Source organism: Muntiacus reevesi, chromosome 5 (assembly GCF_963930625.1).
Source record: "Muntiacus reevesi chromosome 5, mMunRee1.1, whole genome shotgun sequence".
In the NCBI taxonomy this organism is placed as follows: domain Eukaryota; kingdom Metazoa; phylum Chordata; class Mammalia; order Artiodactyla; family Cervidae; genus Muntiacus; species Muntiacus reevesi.
Window position 1 is genome coordinate 37,801,188 of NC_089253.1, and position 14,154 is coordinate 37,815,341.

At 56.9% G+C, this 14,154-nt stretch overlaps 1 protein-coding gene across 3 annotated transcripts; it reads left to right on the forward strand.

Annotated features, from left to right (window-relative positions):
* The first annotated feature begins 99 nt into the window (after positions 1–99).
* On the forward strand, positions 100–13,429 carry TKFC (triokinase and FMN cyclase). Of its 3 annotated transcripts, none has more exons than XM_065937447.1 (18): positions 100–432; positions 1,562–1,677; positions 3,739–3,928; positions 4,881–4,991; positions 5,066–5,247; positions 6,526–6,604; positions 6,885–6,974; positions 7,587–7,621; positions 7,698–7,782; positions 7,874–7,963; positions 8,598–8,714; positions 9,032–9,151; positions 9,325–9,462; positions 10,418–10,524; positions 10,630–10,733; positions 10,851–10,884; positions 10,991–11,080; positions 11,446–13,429. In XM_065937447.1, the coding sequence occupies exons 2-18, from the start codon at positions 1,675–1,677 to the stop codon at positions 11,605–11,607; spliced, it is 1,737 nt and encodes a 578-aa protein (XP_065793519.1). In that variant the 5' UTR covers positions 100–432; positions 1,562–1,674; the 3' UTR covers positions 11,608–13,429. The 3 variants fall into 3 exon arrangements, with proteins under 3 accessions (XP_065793519.1, XP_065793520.1, XP_065793521.1); XM_065937448.1 differs by having other exon boundaries at positions 100–222; XM_065937449.1 differs by lacking the exon at positions 9,032–9,151.
* Positions 13,430–14,154: the final 725 nt, after the last annotated feature.

A 14,154-nucleotide genomic window follows, 5' to 3' on the forward strand; every position in this document is an offset into this window, starting at 1 on the left:
AGCGGCCGGAGCGCGGGGCATCACGGGACGGCCTCACCTGGCCTCTTGGCGGACTCAAGGAGACAGAGGCGGCCAACCAAGGGAGGCCCCGCCCCCCGGAGGCCCCGCCCATTCCCTACCGCCGGAGCTTGGAGTACCCGGATGAGGGCGCTCCGTCGCGAGTGTTTCGGTCCCGGTGGCGGTTACTGAAAAGGTTGACCCGGGCGACAGCGGTTCGCAGAGGTTCGCCGACTTCTTCTTCCCCGGAGCTGACCCGCCGACCTCATCCGTAGTCCGCTTCCCTCGCCCTTCCCCAGACCCCGTCCACACCCCCTTCTTAGCTCCAGGAGCCCTAGGGGCTATTCCCTATTTTGGAACCGGAAGATACTGCTGAGGCCCAGAGAGGGGGAGGAAGGTGGCATCAATTTGTGCACCTCCCAGACTAGAACCGAGGTTCGTACCTCCCTCTTCCTAGCCTTTCCAGTATCTCTAAACCCAGCCGTGCCTGATCCTAGAGTGACCGATCACTCTAGCTCACCTGGCGGGCGTCTGGGGGAGGCGCTTAGACTCCTTTGAACTTGTTTGTGTTTGAAACTTTGTGTTTCAAGGCCCCAGCAGGCCCTTCTCCAGCAGAGTTAGTGCCCCCGTGGTTTGTGTAAACTCAGACCTCAAACACGAAACCACAGTTTCCCTGGTGAGAACCTTAGTGACCCAGGAAAGCAGTCAGTTAGCCCTGCAGCATGCAAGCCACTCCACATCAGACACGCTCTGCAAGGAGTAGAAGGAGAACCACGTGGCTTGGAGCACCTGCCGCAAGGCTGTAGAGGAAGCTGCCCCCATTTTACAAATGAGGAAGCTGAGGCTCAGGCAAATTGGTTTACCCAGAATCCCCTAGGATATCAGAGGCAGAGCTAGGTGCTGAGACTGGTGGAGAGTCTTTCCATTGCAGAAAGGTGCCGTGAGCCCAAGACACCTTTGAACCTGGCTGAACCGAAAGGTCTTTGTGATTTACATATGTGATTTCCCACATCCAGGACTTTCAACCTTGACTTTGGAGGCACTTAATTTATCAGTAGAAAGAACACAGGATTTGTAGAGAAGCTAAACATAGGTTTGAATCCTGGCTGTCGTTGGAATGGCCTTGGGCACATCACAGGGCTTACTGGGTTGGTTTCCCAGAAGGAAAATAGAGTCACAGACTCAGCCATCTCCTTCCTGGAGAGGTGCCAACACTGACAACAGCAAGTCTGTGAAGATCTTTAGGAACGTATTCACTGCATGTGTGCCCGTGTAATAGATGAAGTTATTCTGTGGGTAACTTTGCCCCCTGGTGATAAGGTGGGGGCCACTCCTGAGCATAAGGCAGACGTGTGCCCAGCATGGATCTATCAGTGTTCTGGCAGTCAGGTGCAGAATGTGAACCTTGGTCAGCCCCAAACTCCTCCATTCCCAGCTCACATTCTAGACTTTGGACTTAGATCAGTCTGGGGAAGCTCACTAATTACCAGGGCGCTGGAAGCATGACTGTGCCAGTAGGCTGCAAGTGTCTTCAGCAGCTCATGTTGTCACCCACCTCTTGCAGATTCTGCTTGCCATCTTCACTGTGCTCAGACCTGATTGCTCCCACGGGATTGCCCATCTGCCAGAAGCTCAGTGAGACGGTGTGAGGCAAACTTCCTTCAGAGCCTCCCCATCATGGTGAGTCCCATGAGGGCCAGGGCAGGGGAAGGGCACTATGGCTATGGCCTTGGGGCAGTAGGTGTGCCGGCCCTGCGCATGTTGCAGTTCCTCGCTCCCTGACCAAGAGATGCTGCTGCCTCCTGAGCTTAAGAGAGAGAGTTATCCTCTGTCTCAGGCCCTGACTTCCCTTCATTTCCCAGCTAGGCCCAGCCCAGTCTGTGGCTGCAGCCTCTGAGTCCCTCCAAGGCCCACATGGCCCTGATCTGGGTCATGCATTTAGAACATTAACAGCTACCTACTCTGTAATAGACACTACCAGAGACAGGAGTCCGAAAGAAGGACCTGTTGTGTCTTTCTGAGCCTTGGGCATGTGTGGGCTTGTGGGATCTACAGTGCAGGAGGCTCAACATGACCCTCGGCATGCTCCAGGCTCATTCTAGAAATGGTCTGAAGCAAAACAGCCCTGGGCAGATGTTGTGAAATCTCTTAGTCGTGTCCAGCTCTTTGTGACACCATGAACTGCAGCACACCAGGCTTCCCTGCCCTTCACTGTGTCACAGATTGTGCTCAAACTCATGCCTGGGCAGACCTGGGTTCAAGTTTCAGCCTACCACTAACCAGCTGTGTGACATTTTACCGAAACATGGCCTCTCCAAGCCTCTTTCTTCATCTACAGATTAGTCGATGGGGTGTTGACCAGACCAGGACCTAGGGGCCTCTCACATTTGCCCGTGGGAGGCAACTTTCCTTTCTTCCATCCCCTCAGGCCACTGGGAGCCACGGATGGCACTGGCCCCTGACCTGTCCTCTGGCTCTTGTTTGGGAATGGTTGCAAATCCCAGGGAGGGCAGACTGTCAGGCATGGCAAGGGGACCCATTCTCAGAGGGTGGTGGCGTTGGAGGCTGAGCTTGGAATTGAGACCCACTCTCAACTTCATTGCATGTTCCAGGCCCTGGCAGGCTCTGGGAGCCACAAGCCCATGCCTTCACTCGAGCAGAACGTCTGCCACTCTCAGCCTCCCTTCAGCCCCTGGGGAAAGCAGCATGATAAAGCCAAAATGGAACTAGCTTTGGAGCCAGGCTGACCTGGACACTTGCTGGCTTTGTGACCTTGGGCAAAGTCATATAACTCTGCCTGTTTCCTCACTGGGCTAATTTTACTCCATAGGGTTGTTGAAAGGTTGAATGAGATGTGCTTGAACGTGCTTAGAATCAGGTCTGGATCTAGAATGAGGTCTGGCTCACTGCCCTGGCCCACCCCCGACCCAGAAAAGGCCAGAGTTTGCAGGAAAGAACCAAGTTCCGGCCTACTTGGGGAAGGCTCAGCTGCAGGCTGTCCTCAGGCCACCAGGGGGCGCTGGGAGCCCAGCCCTCTCTGATCCTAATTGGGCACCAGTTTCTCTGTTTGGGACAAAGGCAGGAGCCACATGCAACCCTTTCAGCCAGCTCCGGCTTTTCAGAGCTGGCGGTAGAAGGGACTGCTGCTGCTGCTGCTGCTAAGTCGCTTCAGTCGTGTCCGACTCTGTGCGACCCCATGGACTGCAGCCCACCGAGCTCCTCCGTCCATGGGATTTTCCAGACGAAAGTACTGGAGTGGGGTGCCATTGCCTTCTCCGTAGAAGGGACTAGCTCCCTTTTATTCAGCTTTTACTGTATAGTGGACATATCCTGTAGTTCATTAAATCCCTGTTTTGTTGAGGAAGCAGATGGGTGTGGGACCTGTCTGGCCCCCTCCGCTGGGACAGGAGCCCCAACCTGGGGCTTCTTCTCCTTTGACAAAAGGCTGTTGGGCCCTAATTTTTTTTGTACTGAGGACTCCAGTTCCCCCATTTTCTTTGTATCAAAGCCATCCTTCAGGATAAATTTAAGGCACAGGTTAGGCACTGAATAAAAAGTCACAAATTACAAAGTCATAGAAACATCCACCAGATAAAATGATGCCTAATTCAAGGAACCGCTTTTTCCTGGAGTTCCTGGGCAGGTGTGGGCTAGGGGTCTTAGTCACAGCGGTGTGGCTGGGCAGGACTGGGGTGTCCCTGTCAGCTACACCCATGACCACCTCCTGCTTCTCTCCCACAGACCTCCAAGAAGCTAGTGAACTCAGTGGCAGGCTGTGCCGACGACGCCCTTGCCGGCCTGGTGGCCTGCAACCCCAGCCTACAGCTCCTGCAGGGCCACCGCGTGGCCCTCCGTTCTGACCTGGACAGTCTCAAGGGCCGGGTGGCTCTACTGTCGGGTGGGGGCTCTGGCCATGAGCCCGCCCATGCCGGTGAGCACCCTGGGCAAGGTGGGGGGTGGGCTCTGGGCAGCGTGCACAGGGGCTCCTGGGAGATCTCTGGTGCTGTTAGGAGGTTCAGGACGGAGCCAGGCTGAGAGTCAGAAGCCTGGTGTCTGCTCTGGCTCTCTGCTCCCTTGAGCTGTGCTCTGAAGCCAGGCCTGGCCTCTCTGTGCCTCAGTCTCTATGTCTGTAAAAGCACAAGGTTGGACCAAATAATCTCTCAGGCCTTTCCAGCTGAATGTCAGTGATTTCACAAATTCTCCCTGCCTCCCAGGCCCAGCTGACCTGCCATCTCCTCCTCCATGAAGCCTTCCTGACTTTTCCAGCCTAGAGCAGTATTCCTCTTCTGAATTCCCAGCCTGTATTTTCACATTCAAAGTGGACAGTCCTGGATTGTTTCCTGTTTAGTGCCAGGCATGTGAACTTTCCCTGCGAGCTCAGGGATGGGGGTGGGGGTTGAGGGGGAGTAGGGACCAGGTTTTTGTATCCTCTGTATCTTTCCTGTCTCTCTGGCAAATTCATTCATCCATTCAGCAAACTTCCTGAGCACCTGTGCCTGGCACTGTCTGACCACTAGGGGCGCAAAAGTGACCCAGACAGACAAGGTACCTGCCTTCATGGAGCTTCTGTTCTCCTTTGGGGAGACAGAAACCAGGTAAACACACAAACAAAAGAGGTCATTTCAGAGCATGTAAGTAAGGTAGGGAGGACAGGAGAGCAGGATAAAGGAGCAGCGAATAGCTGGGGATGGAATGAATGACTGTTCAGTTGGGAGGTTGGGAAAGACTTCTCCAAGGAGATGAAAGATCTGTGGAAAGTGACCCAGGTGCTCTTCTGCACCAGGCACACAGTAGGGCTCACCAGGGCATGAAGCCCTGAGCCCCAGGGCCTGCAGGCACAGGTCCCCCCCCCAGCATTCTCTCCCCTCCTCTCTCCATCACAGGTTTCATTGGGAAGGGGATGCTGACTGGGGTCATCGCGGGAGCCGTGTTCACCTCCCCGGCAGTGGGCAGCATCCTGGCGGCCATCAGGGCCGTGGCCCAGGCGGGCACAGGTAAGCCTGGCCTGCAGGAGGGGCTGCTGTGGGGAGGGCAGGCACTGACGGGGCCCTGCTGGCTGCTCCCGCAGTGGGGACCCTCCTCATCGTGAAGAACTACACCGGGGACCGGCTCAACTTCGGCCTGGCCCGGGAGCAGGCCCGGGCGGAGGGCATCCCCGTGGAGATGGTGGTCGTCGGGGACGACAGTGCCTTCACCATCCTGAAGAAGGCGGGCCGGCGCGGGCTCTGTGGCACAGTGCTCATACACAAGGTGAGGGCCCTCTCCTGGGACCCCAGCCCTTGCTTTCCAGGCTGCACCTGGTGCCGGACTTTTCTAGCCATCTGTCCCACCCCCCAGGAAGCCACTGCTTCCCCAGAGCTCCCTGACCCAGAAGGGCACCCCCATCCCCGTAACTAGCTCAGCCCAGGTACAGGCTTGCATCCTCCCAGCCCCTTGCCTGCCCTCCCCCTACCCAACCACCCATCACCCCATCCTGTGGCCCTACTCCCCAGGGCCTCCAAAGACACCTCCTCCTCCCAGCCCTGCCCTTCTGTCTTAGCCTTGCTTTGGTCTTGCCTGCTTGCACCCGGGTGGCTGCCGCTGCCTTCTCACCCGACCCCTCTGCCTGCTTCCTTCCCGCTCCTCCCGCAGTCTCTTCCCCATACCACCCCAGAGGTGTCTTTAACAATGAGTCTCTGACCAGGCTGTTCAGCTACAGAAAGCCCCCCACCAGGGTTCCTGGGGTCAGCGCAGGCTTCCTGGCCAGGCGCCCACCACGCTCTTGCCCCCCCTCCTGGCTTTCAGGCTCCTCCCCGTTGTCCCGTGGCCTCCTCATGCTCCGTGAACACCTGTGCCCTGCACTGCCGGGCTGTGGCTCACCTCTGGGGCTTTGCTGATGCTGAGTCTTTGACCTTGAAAATCCTTCCACTGTCCAGCCCCACTTTGGCCTGGCTAACTCCTATTCTGTGGAGGCCCACGCCTGCTGTCTCTCCTTTCGGGAGGTTTGCCCTCTCACCACGCCAAGCAGGCTCGGACCCCCTGCCCTCAGTGTTCCCGTAACTCCTACTGTGAACTCCGTCATCAGAGGCGTCACCTCACATGAAACGTTCAGTCTGTGCTGTCTGTTTCTCCAACCCCTCCCCAGACCGAGTTCCTCCAAAGTAGGGACTATGATTTAGACACCTTCTCCCCTTTTCAGCACATACTAGATGCTTGGCAAGAAGTGGGTGGGTGGCCAAAGTGAGCCACAATACATACGCCATGGAGCGAGAACTCTAGGCCAAGAGTTGGGAAGCTAGCCACCAACTGGCCGTGTGACATTGGACAAGCCACTTCCCCTCTCTGGGTCCATTTCTCCATCTGTAAAGTTCCTCTGGCTCTGGGATTCTTAAAGAGCCTGGCAGTTGCCCTAAATATGGCGGGCCAGGTTGATGCAGCAGGACGAAGAGATTCCCTGTTCCCAGCTAGAAGCTCAGCCCCAGCCTGTCTTCGGCCCACAAGTGGTACAGTGACCCCTTCCCCATTGGGGGCCTGTGTCTCTGGGCGCAGGTGGCGGGTGCTCTGGCCGAGGCAGGTGTGGGCCTGGAGGAGATCACAGATCGGGTGAGCGTGGTCACCAAGGCCATGGGTGAGTGCCGGCTCAGGGCCCGGGAAGGGCAGGGGAGGTCGAGGCCCACCTTGGACCAGGAGCAGGTTCCCCGAAGCAGCACAGGAGGCCTCCCAGAGGCTGCGGGAGGGGTTCCCGGGAACGGCGGCTTTGGGTGCCCGAGCAGGGGTTCTCTTCCATCACTGAGATGAAGAGCCCTGCAGCCTGTATCAGTGAAGAGACTTCTGAGCTTGCTGCTGCCCAGCTGACGCCTGACGCCAAGAGCAGGACAGTCATCCCCTTCACACCTCATTTTTCGTAGGAACCCTGGGAGTGAGCTTGTCCTCCTGCAGCGTCCCTGGTTCCAAACCCACTTTTGAGCTCTCAGCTGATGAGGTGGAGCTGGGCCTGGGTAAGCTTGTGACTCCTTGGGCCCCCTGGGTTTTTCCAGCATTTTCTACCCTGGAAGCCATCTACTGGTTCTGCTCACTTGGAGCCGTCACCTCAGGGCTCTGAGGTTTTTTAATTGGGCCCATGAGGCCGTTCTGGCCCAACCTGCCCGATTTCTACCAGCCATTGCCCTCCGCACCCAGGGCTCCGTGTCCCGTGCACCTCCTTGCCTGTGTTCCCACCATTCTCCAGTACCCAGGACCCTGCCAAGATGCAGCCCTTCTTTCAAGGGCGGGTCTGGGGCCACCCCAGCTTCAGAACTTCCCCTCTTCCTCCCCTGTGCTTTCAGAGTGATGGGCAGAGGCCTCATGTGGCCTCTCTGTGACTGCCTCTAGTTAGGCTACTTCACTAGTTGGAAGTTAAGTAAAGCTCTGGCTCCCTCCACCACCAAGCCGTAGCTCCCAGAGAGCAGAGACTGTGTGTGTTTCACTAGACCATCTGTGTCCCCCAGCCCCACGCTCCCCAGATACACGTGCCTAGCCTAGTGCTGACCACTTAGAAAATCCTTGAGCAGAACATGCTGAGCGAATCCCCAGGCTCCGAGCGGGTCAGCAGTGCTTGTGTCTGTCCACAGGGATCCACGGGGAGGCTGGCGTGCGCCGGATAAAGGTAGGCGGCCTTCCTGGCGCAGGCGGGCCCGAGACTGGGGCCCCCGACACTGCTCACGCCCGGCTCCCCGTGACAGATGGCGACCGCCGACGAGATTGTGGCGCTCATGCTGGACCACATGACGAGCTCCTCCAACGTGTCCCATGTGCCTGTGCAGTCCGGTGAGGGGCTGTCACGCTGTCTCCCCGCCTTGCCTCCCCCTCTGGGAACGGAGCCCAGAGAGTCTCACCTGGGCGTCGTGTCTGCCCACAGGCTCCTCAGTAGTGTTGATGGTCAACAACCTGGGTGGCCTGTCATTCCTGGAACTGGGCATCATAGCCGACGCCGCCGTCCGCTCTCTGGGTGAGCCCCACACTGGAATCGGTCCTCCTGACCCCCGAGCTTCCTCCTGCCCACCCTTTGAAGCTGGATGTAAGAAAAGCACCCAAGATAGAGCCTTGCAGTGATGGTCCGGAGCATGGACTGTGCAATCAGTCAAGCCCGACTTAAATGGCCGTCTGCCACCTGCTTGCCAGGAGCCTTGAGCCTGTTGCCTTGTCTGTAAAAAGAAGGTGGTAATAGTAGCTGCCTTAAAGGGTTGTCATGAGGACTGTTTTTAGTTGCTCAGTTGTGTCCAACATTTTTGCAACCCCATGGCCGCCTCTGTCCATGGGATTTCCCAGGCGAGAATACTGGAGTGGGTAGCCATATGAGATTTAACACACTTAGTGCAGGACCTGGTAAGAAGAACCCAGTAACTGAGACCTGTTGTTACTCATCTGCCCCCATAGAAGGGACACCTCCAGGGAATGTGGTCATTCAAGGTATCTTTAAAGGACGCCCTGAGGAAATGTGACCAGCTCCCTACTGACCTCAGGGCCCAGCTCCCAGAGTCCTGGTTTTTCTCTTACTCTGCTTCTTTCTCTGATGCTTTGGGGGAAACTGCCCAGAAGCACTTCCCTTCTCCCTCACACTCTCTCATGCTCTGGTACTGCAGAGGGCCGCGGGGTGAAGATTGCCCGTGCCCTTGTGGGCACCTTCATGTCAGCCCTGGAGATGCCTGGCATTTCTCTCACCCTCCTGCTGGTGGATGAGCCCCTTCTGAAACTGATAGGTGAGACCTGGAAACTGGGGTCAGCCAAACCAGGGCTCCCTGGAGCTGAAAGGAGCCAACTCCATCAGGGCTGACCATGACAATTAGGACCCTGTGGAGAGGCCCTTTCTGGCTTCCCCAGGCTTCCCCAACTCTCACTTGACTGTGGAGGTGTTGGAATTAGGCTCCTCCCCCAGGGGCCCTCATTTCCCATGTACACAGGTAGCACTCAATACCCACTTACTGCGGTGGAGGGAACCAGGCCAACAGGTGGGGAGTCCCTGTTGATCCCTGGCCAGCCGACCCGTCCCCAAGAAGAGTCATCCTGCTGTCCCTAGATGCTGAAACCACCGCCTCAGCCTGGCCTAACGTGGCCAAGGTCTGGGTGACTGGGCGGAAGCGGAGCCGGACCGCCCCCATGGAGCCCCTGGCAGCCCCTGACTCCACTACTGCAGCAGGTAGGGGCCATGCTCTTGGGGAAGGTGGCCCAGGCCTTTGGCCTGAGGCCTAGAGGCTGCAGTGGGTGCAGAGGGGCGTGCAGGGGCCCTGGACCCACACCTCCACTCTGGTCACGTTCAGTTGTGAGAAGAGCCAGCCAGGTGGCCTCCTTTCTGCTGTCCTCCCTTTGCAGGTGCAGCCTCGAAGCAGATGGTACTTGTGCTGGAGCGGGTGTGCACCACCCTCCTGGGCCTGGAGGAACGTCTGAACGCCCTGGACCGCGCTGCTGGCGATGGGGACTGTGGCACCACTCACAGCTGTGCAGCCAGAGGTTGGTGCCAGGACCTACCTGGGGCAGGAGACGGGGTGGCATGGCACACTCATGTGGAGGTGGCGGCATTTCATGAATCAGAATGATCTCAAAAGCATTTGGAATACTCACATGGGGCTGGCAACTGTTATTTTGCCAAACGAAGTCATCACAAACTTAGCATGCTTTTCACCTGTTTTCATAAAGAGATACTTCTAGCATTACAAATGTAGGAAGGTTGTTATCACAGAATAAAATCTTTCAGTGAATAATAACTTTGAAAGTCGCTCGGTCCTGTCCGACTCTTTGTGACACATGGACTATATAGTCCATGGAATTCTCCAGTCCAGAATACTGCAGTGGGTAGCCTTTCCCTTTTCCAGGGGATCTTCCAGATCCAGGGATTGAACCGAGGTCTCCCACATTGCAGGTGGATTCTTTACCAGCTGAGCCAGCCACAAGGGAGAAGCCCAAATAGTAACTTCAGATTATCCTAAAGGGAAACTCAGTCCTTACTCTTTCTCAGCTTACCCAGAGGAGGGAAAAGTTCTGAATTATCCAGCGATTATCTCGTTCAATCAAGAAAAATATATTTAGTGGTGACCACAGTCAGGTGCTGCCCTCAACTCTATGGATACAATAGCTAGAAAAACATTAAAATCACTGCCCTTGTGGCTTATGTTCTGGTAGGAGAGAAAGACCATTAACAAGGGGAATCAGTAAAAGACAAAAAAGAGGGAAGCAAGGAAGCATCTTCACCTGCTCAGTGACCACCAAGGTCCCCATCGGTGACCTGTCCCCACTCCTCTCCAGAGGCAGCAGGACAGAGAGGGGGCCAGGGAGTCTCTTCATGTGGGTTCCCTCAGCCTCTCCCAGCACCCATTCCTCTCGCCTGGCAGCGAGGTCTGGGTACTTGATTGGGGTCCAGGCAGACGGGACGGAGGGTCTCTGAATTCTTTGCCATCTCTGCCTGCAGCAATTCAGGGGTGGCTAAAGGAGGGCCCACCCCCAGCCAGCCCTGCCCAGCTACTCTCCAAATTGTCCTTCCTGCTACTGGAGAAGATGGGAGGCTCCTCAGGGGCGGTGAGTGCCAGCAGCCCCTGGGGGTGGGGGGCTGACACAGAGGGGTCCTGGGTTGGCCAAGGCCTCAGGCCAACCCTGTGTGCTCAGCATCCTGGTCCTCCCCAGCTCTACGGCCTGTTCCTGACTGCGGCGGCCCAGCCACTTAAGGCCAAGACTGACCTCCCAGCCTGGTCTGCTGCCATGGATGCCGGTCTGGAGGCCATGCAGAAGTGAGCCAGGGCCCAGGGCCCCAGACTAGGAGTGGGCTGGGGGGTGGTGGTTGATGTCACCCACCCCCAGAGTGGTGATTCCCTGCGGTGAGCCTCACTAGTTCTCTTCCCTGCCAGGTATGGAAAGGCTGCCCCAGGGGACAGGACTATGGTGTGTATCTGGCCCAGGCCTTCCCCCTTTTGAGTGTAGAAGCCCTGAAGGCCAGTCTCAGTGGCAGGGCCTGTCCTCAGCCTCTCTCCCCCCTCACCCTGTCCAGCTGGATTCTCTGTGGGCAGCAGGACAGGAGCTCCAAGCCTGGAAGAGCCCAGGGGCCAATCTGCTCCAGATTCTGACCAAGGCTGTCAAGGTGAGTGAGGCTGGGCCCAGCCACCCAGGGAGACAGACACAGAACCACCAGGCTCCCATCTCCGTGCGACCTTGAACAAGTTCATATCCTTTCTATACCTCACTTTCCTCCTCTGACAATGGAGAATACCTGTCTCAGAGGGTGGCTGGGGAGTAGAGAGATACATAGGGCCCCAGCACTAGGTCTGGGACATAGCAGGTCCTCAGCAAATGGTGACCCCTACCCTACCAGTGGTGGGTGGGCAGTGACCTCTCCACCCTCATGACTGTGCAGAGGGTCCTGGAAAAGCTGGGACCCCAGGGTCCATGGCAGGAAGGGAGCCTGAGGGCTCCTCCTTGAACCTGCTCCCACACCCCCCACCCCAGAGTGCAGAAGCCGCAGCCGAGGCCACCAAGAACATGGAAGCTGGAGCTGGAAGAGCCAGTTACATCAGCTCCGCGCGCCTGGATCAGCCAGACCCTGGGGCAGTGGCAGCCGCGGCCATTCTGCGTGCCATCCTGGAGGTCTTGCAGAGTCAGGGTGCATGAAGGCCACCCTGGCCCTCAGGGCCTCTCTCACTGCTCTCCCCAGCAGCCACTGTCACTTACTTCTGCCTTCTGCCATCCCCCCCTGCCTCTCACTCCTGAGACCTGTCCTCTGCATTCAACAGGAACTCCTCAACCAGCCTACAGATCTTCCACTGTAGAAACTGGAGGCCTAGAGTGGGTGTCAAATGTGTTTTCCCTCTTCGGGGAGGGGGCAGTCCTAGGGGTCACTGGGCTTTGCCTCCAGTCAGTTCTGAGCGATAGTGATAAGGCTTTTCCCTGGGTGGCAACACAGCCTTTAACTGGTGATGCTAATTTGGTTTTGAGACTCCCTGTGAAAGGTCTTCTTCACATGAACTGAGCCAGTGTGGAAAAGCCAGCCAATAAACCACACTGAAGCAAAAGAGCTGTGCTTCCTCTGAAGGACCTTCATCCAAGCGTGTGAACAAGTGGGCCCACTGATGCCCTGAGGCTCAGCGCTCAGCCCCCACCTCCTCCCACCTGAGGCCTGGAGGCAGGTCCTGTGCAGGTGGGCCAGCTCCACTGGGACCCGCAGCCTGTCCTTCCGGTGCAAACACACCCCGGAAGGCTGTGCTTTTCTCAGCACTAGACTAAAAGAACTTACTGATTCTTCAGGAGTCAAATGGGCAGGTGGGTCACCAAAAGGAAAACAAATCATCATACTCTTAAGGATCAGCAGAATAGAAACTGTGCTCAGGCCAGCCCCACGTCTCCAGAGCCATCACTGACAGCCCCGGGGGAGCAGGAGGGGCTGTGAGGTCAGCATGGTTCCTGGTGGACAGTACAGTGCACCCTTGGCCCCTGCTTGGCACAGGGGTGCAGTTAAAGCCATTAGCGTGACTCAGTTTAGACACTGACATGACCTTGAATCCCGGTCCTGTTTCAAACTAGCTACACATAAACTCAGGCCTATTTAGCCTCTTAGAATCTAAAACCAAGAATGGTGTCCACCTCATAGGCACATGTGCTCAGTCGCTTCGTGTCCAACCTCTTGCAACACCACGGACTGTAGCCCACCAGGCTCCTCCATCCATGGGATTTTCCAGGCAACAGTACTGGAGTGGGTTGCCATGCTGTCCTCCAGGGGTATCTCCCCAACCCAGGGATTGAACCTGCGTCTCCTGCACTGCAAGCAGGTTCTTTCTGCTGAACCACCAGGAAGCCCCAAAGGCACACAGAAAGGATTCCAATGAACCAGTGAAGATAAAGGGCCGCAGACCATCCAAATGCTCCCTCACTGGGATTTACTAGCATCACATGTCTGCATCCAGCCCCTTCCAAGTCCTCTGCCCCAGCACTAGGTGGTCTCAGCTCTTCACACTGGGACCACTTATCTTGCCCAAACTTGATTGCAGGCTTCCTTGACCCCTTGGCTTCCCCTTCTCTGCCCAGGGTCCCCCATCCATCAGCCACACCATGGGTTGCTGATCGTAGGCACAGTTATCAGTGGGCACAGATGCATACACCCAGCAGCTGGGAAGGAAACTCTGGCCTCAGACACCTGGCCTGTGTATCCCAACTCTGCCGTTGTCTGGTTGGGTGACCTCAGGCGAATCACTTAAGCCTTTTTGAGTCTTGTGTTCCAGAAAATGAAAGAGGAAACAGCTCCTTCCTGGTAAGATAACCAAATCCTCAAAGGCCATTTACTTTTAACGACAAGTTCAGGAACCAAGAGTCACATGCAATTCCAGGAAAACAGTCATGTGGACCTTTGGTGCCTTTGGGTTTGTCCCTCCCCAGGTCTGAGGGTCAGAACTAGCCCACGGCTTCTGCAAATGGCCCAAGCTCACTTCTCCAGAAGTGTCATTTCAGCACAGAAGGCTCTGATTCTTAAAAACACATTTAATGAAAATCAAGCCTCATAAGTCAAATGCCTACCCATGTGGAAAAGAGGGGGAGCTGGCCTCGTGACCAAGCTGCCTGGCGGTCATCCCAGCATCTCTGGAGGGTCTCAGCTGCTTGGGAGGTTCAGTCACAGCCCTCTTGCCAGCATCTGGCCACGTGGAGTGGGGTGGACAGTCAGCCTTGCCACCTGCCAGAAATCAGGACACCAGGTGTCCTGCTGCTTGTCACCTAAGCACAGCAGCATGGAGCCAGGGACCTGGCAGGGCCTGTGTGCAGAGGGCAGTGCCAACACTTAGGAGGAAGCCCTGCCACCCCAGTCTCGCCGGGAGAAAAGCAACCCCTCACACTCGCGTCACCCCAGAGACTTGATGCTAGGCAAGCAGCCATGGCGGGTGGGGGGGGGGGGGGGCAAGAGGCACTTGGGTGCTCAGCAAGGGATGCCCCTGAGGAGCCAGGACTCCCAGGGCTCTGCTGGGCAGTGCACCACAACCCTGGCACGTTCCCTGGGGAGCTCAGAGGGAAGCTGGCTGGGCAAGGGCCCTGGTGAGCACGCGAGGCTGATCCCTCCTGGGGACCGGCAGGCGAGCCTGGGCCCACTCAGGGAAAGGGAAGGAGGTCTGCTCCTCCTCCGAGGGACAGCAGACAGGCTTCTCTCAGAAGAGCAGGTTACATAGGGCTGTGCGG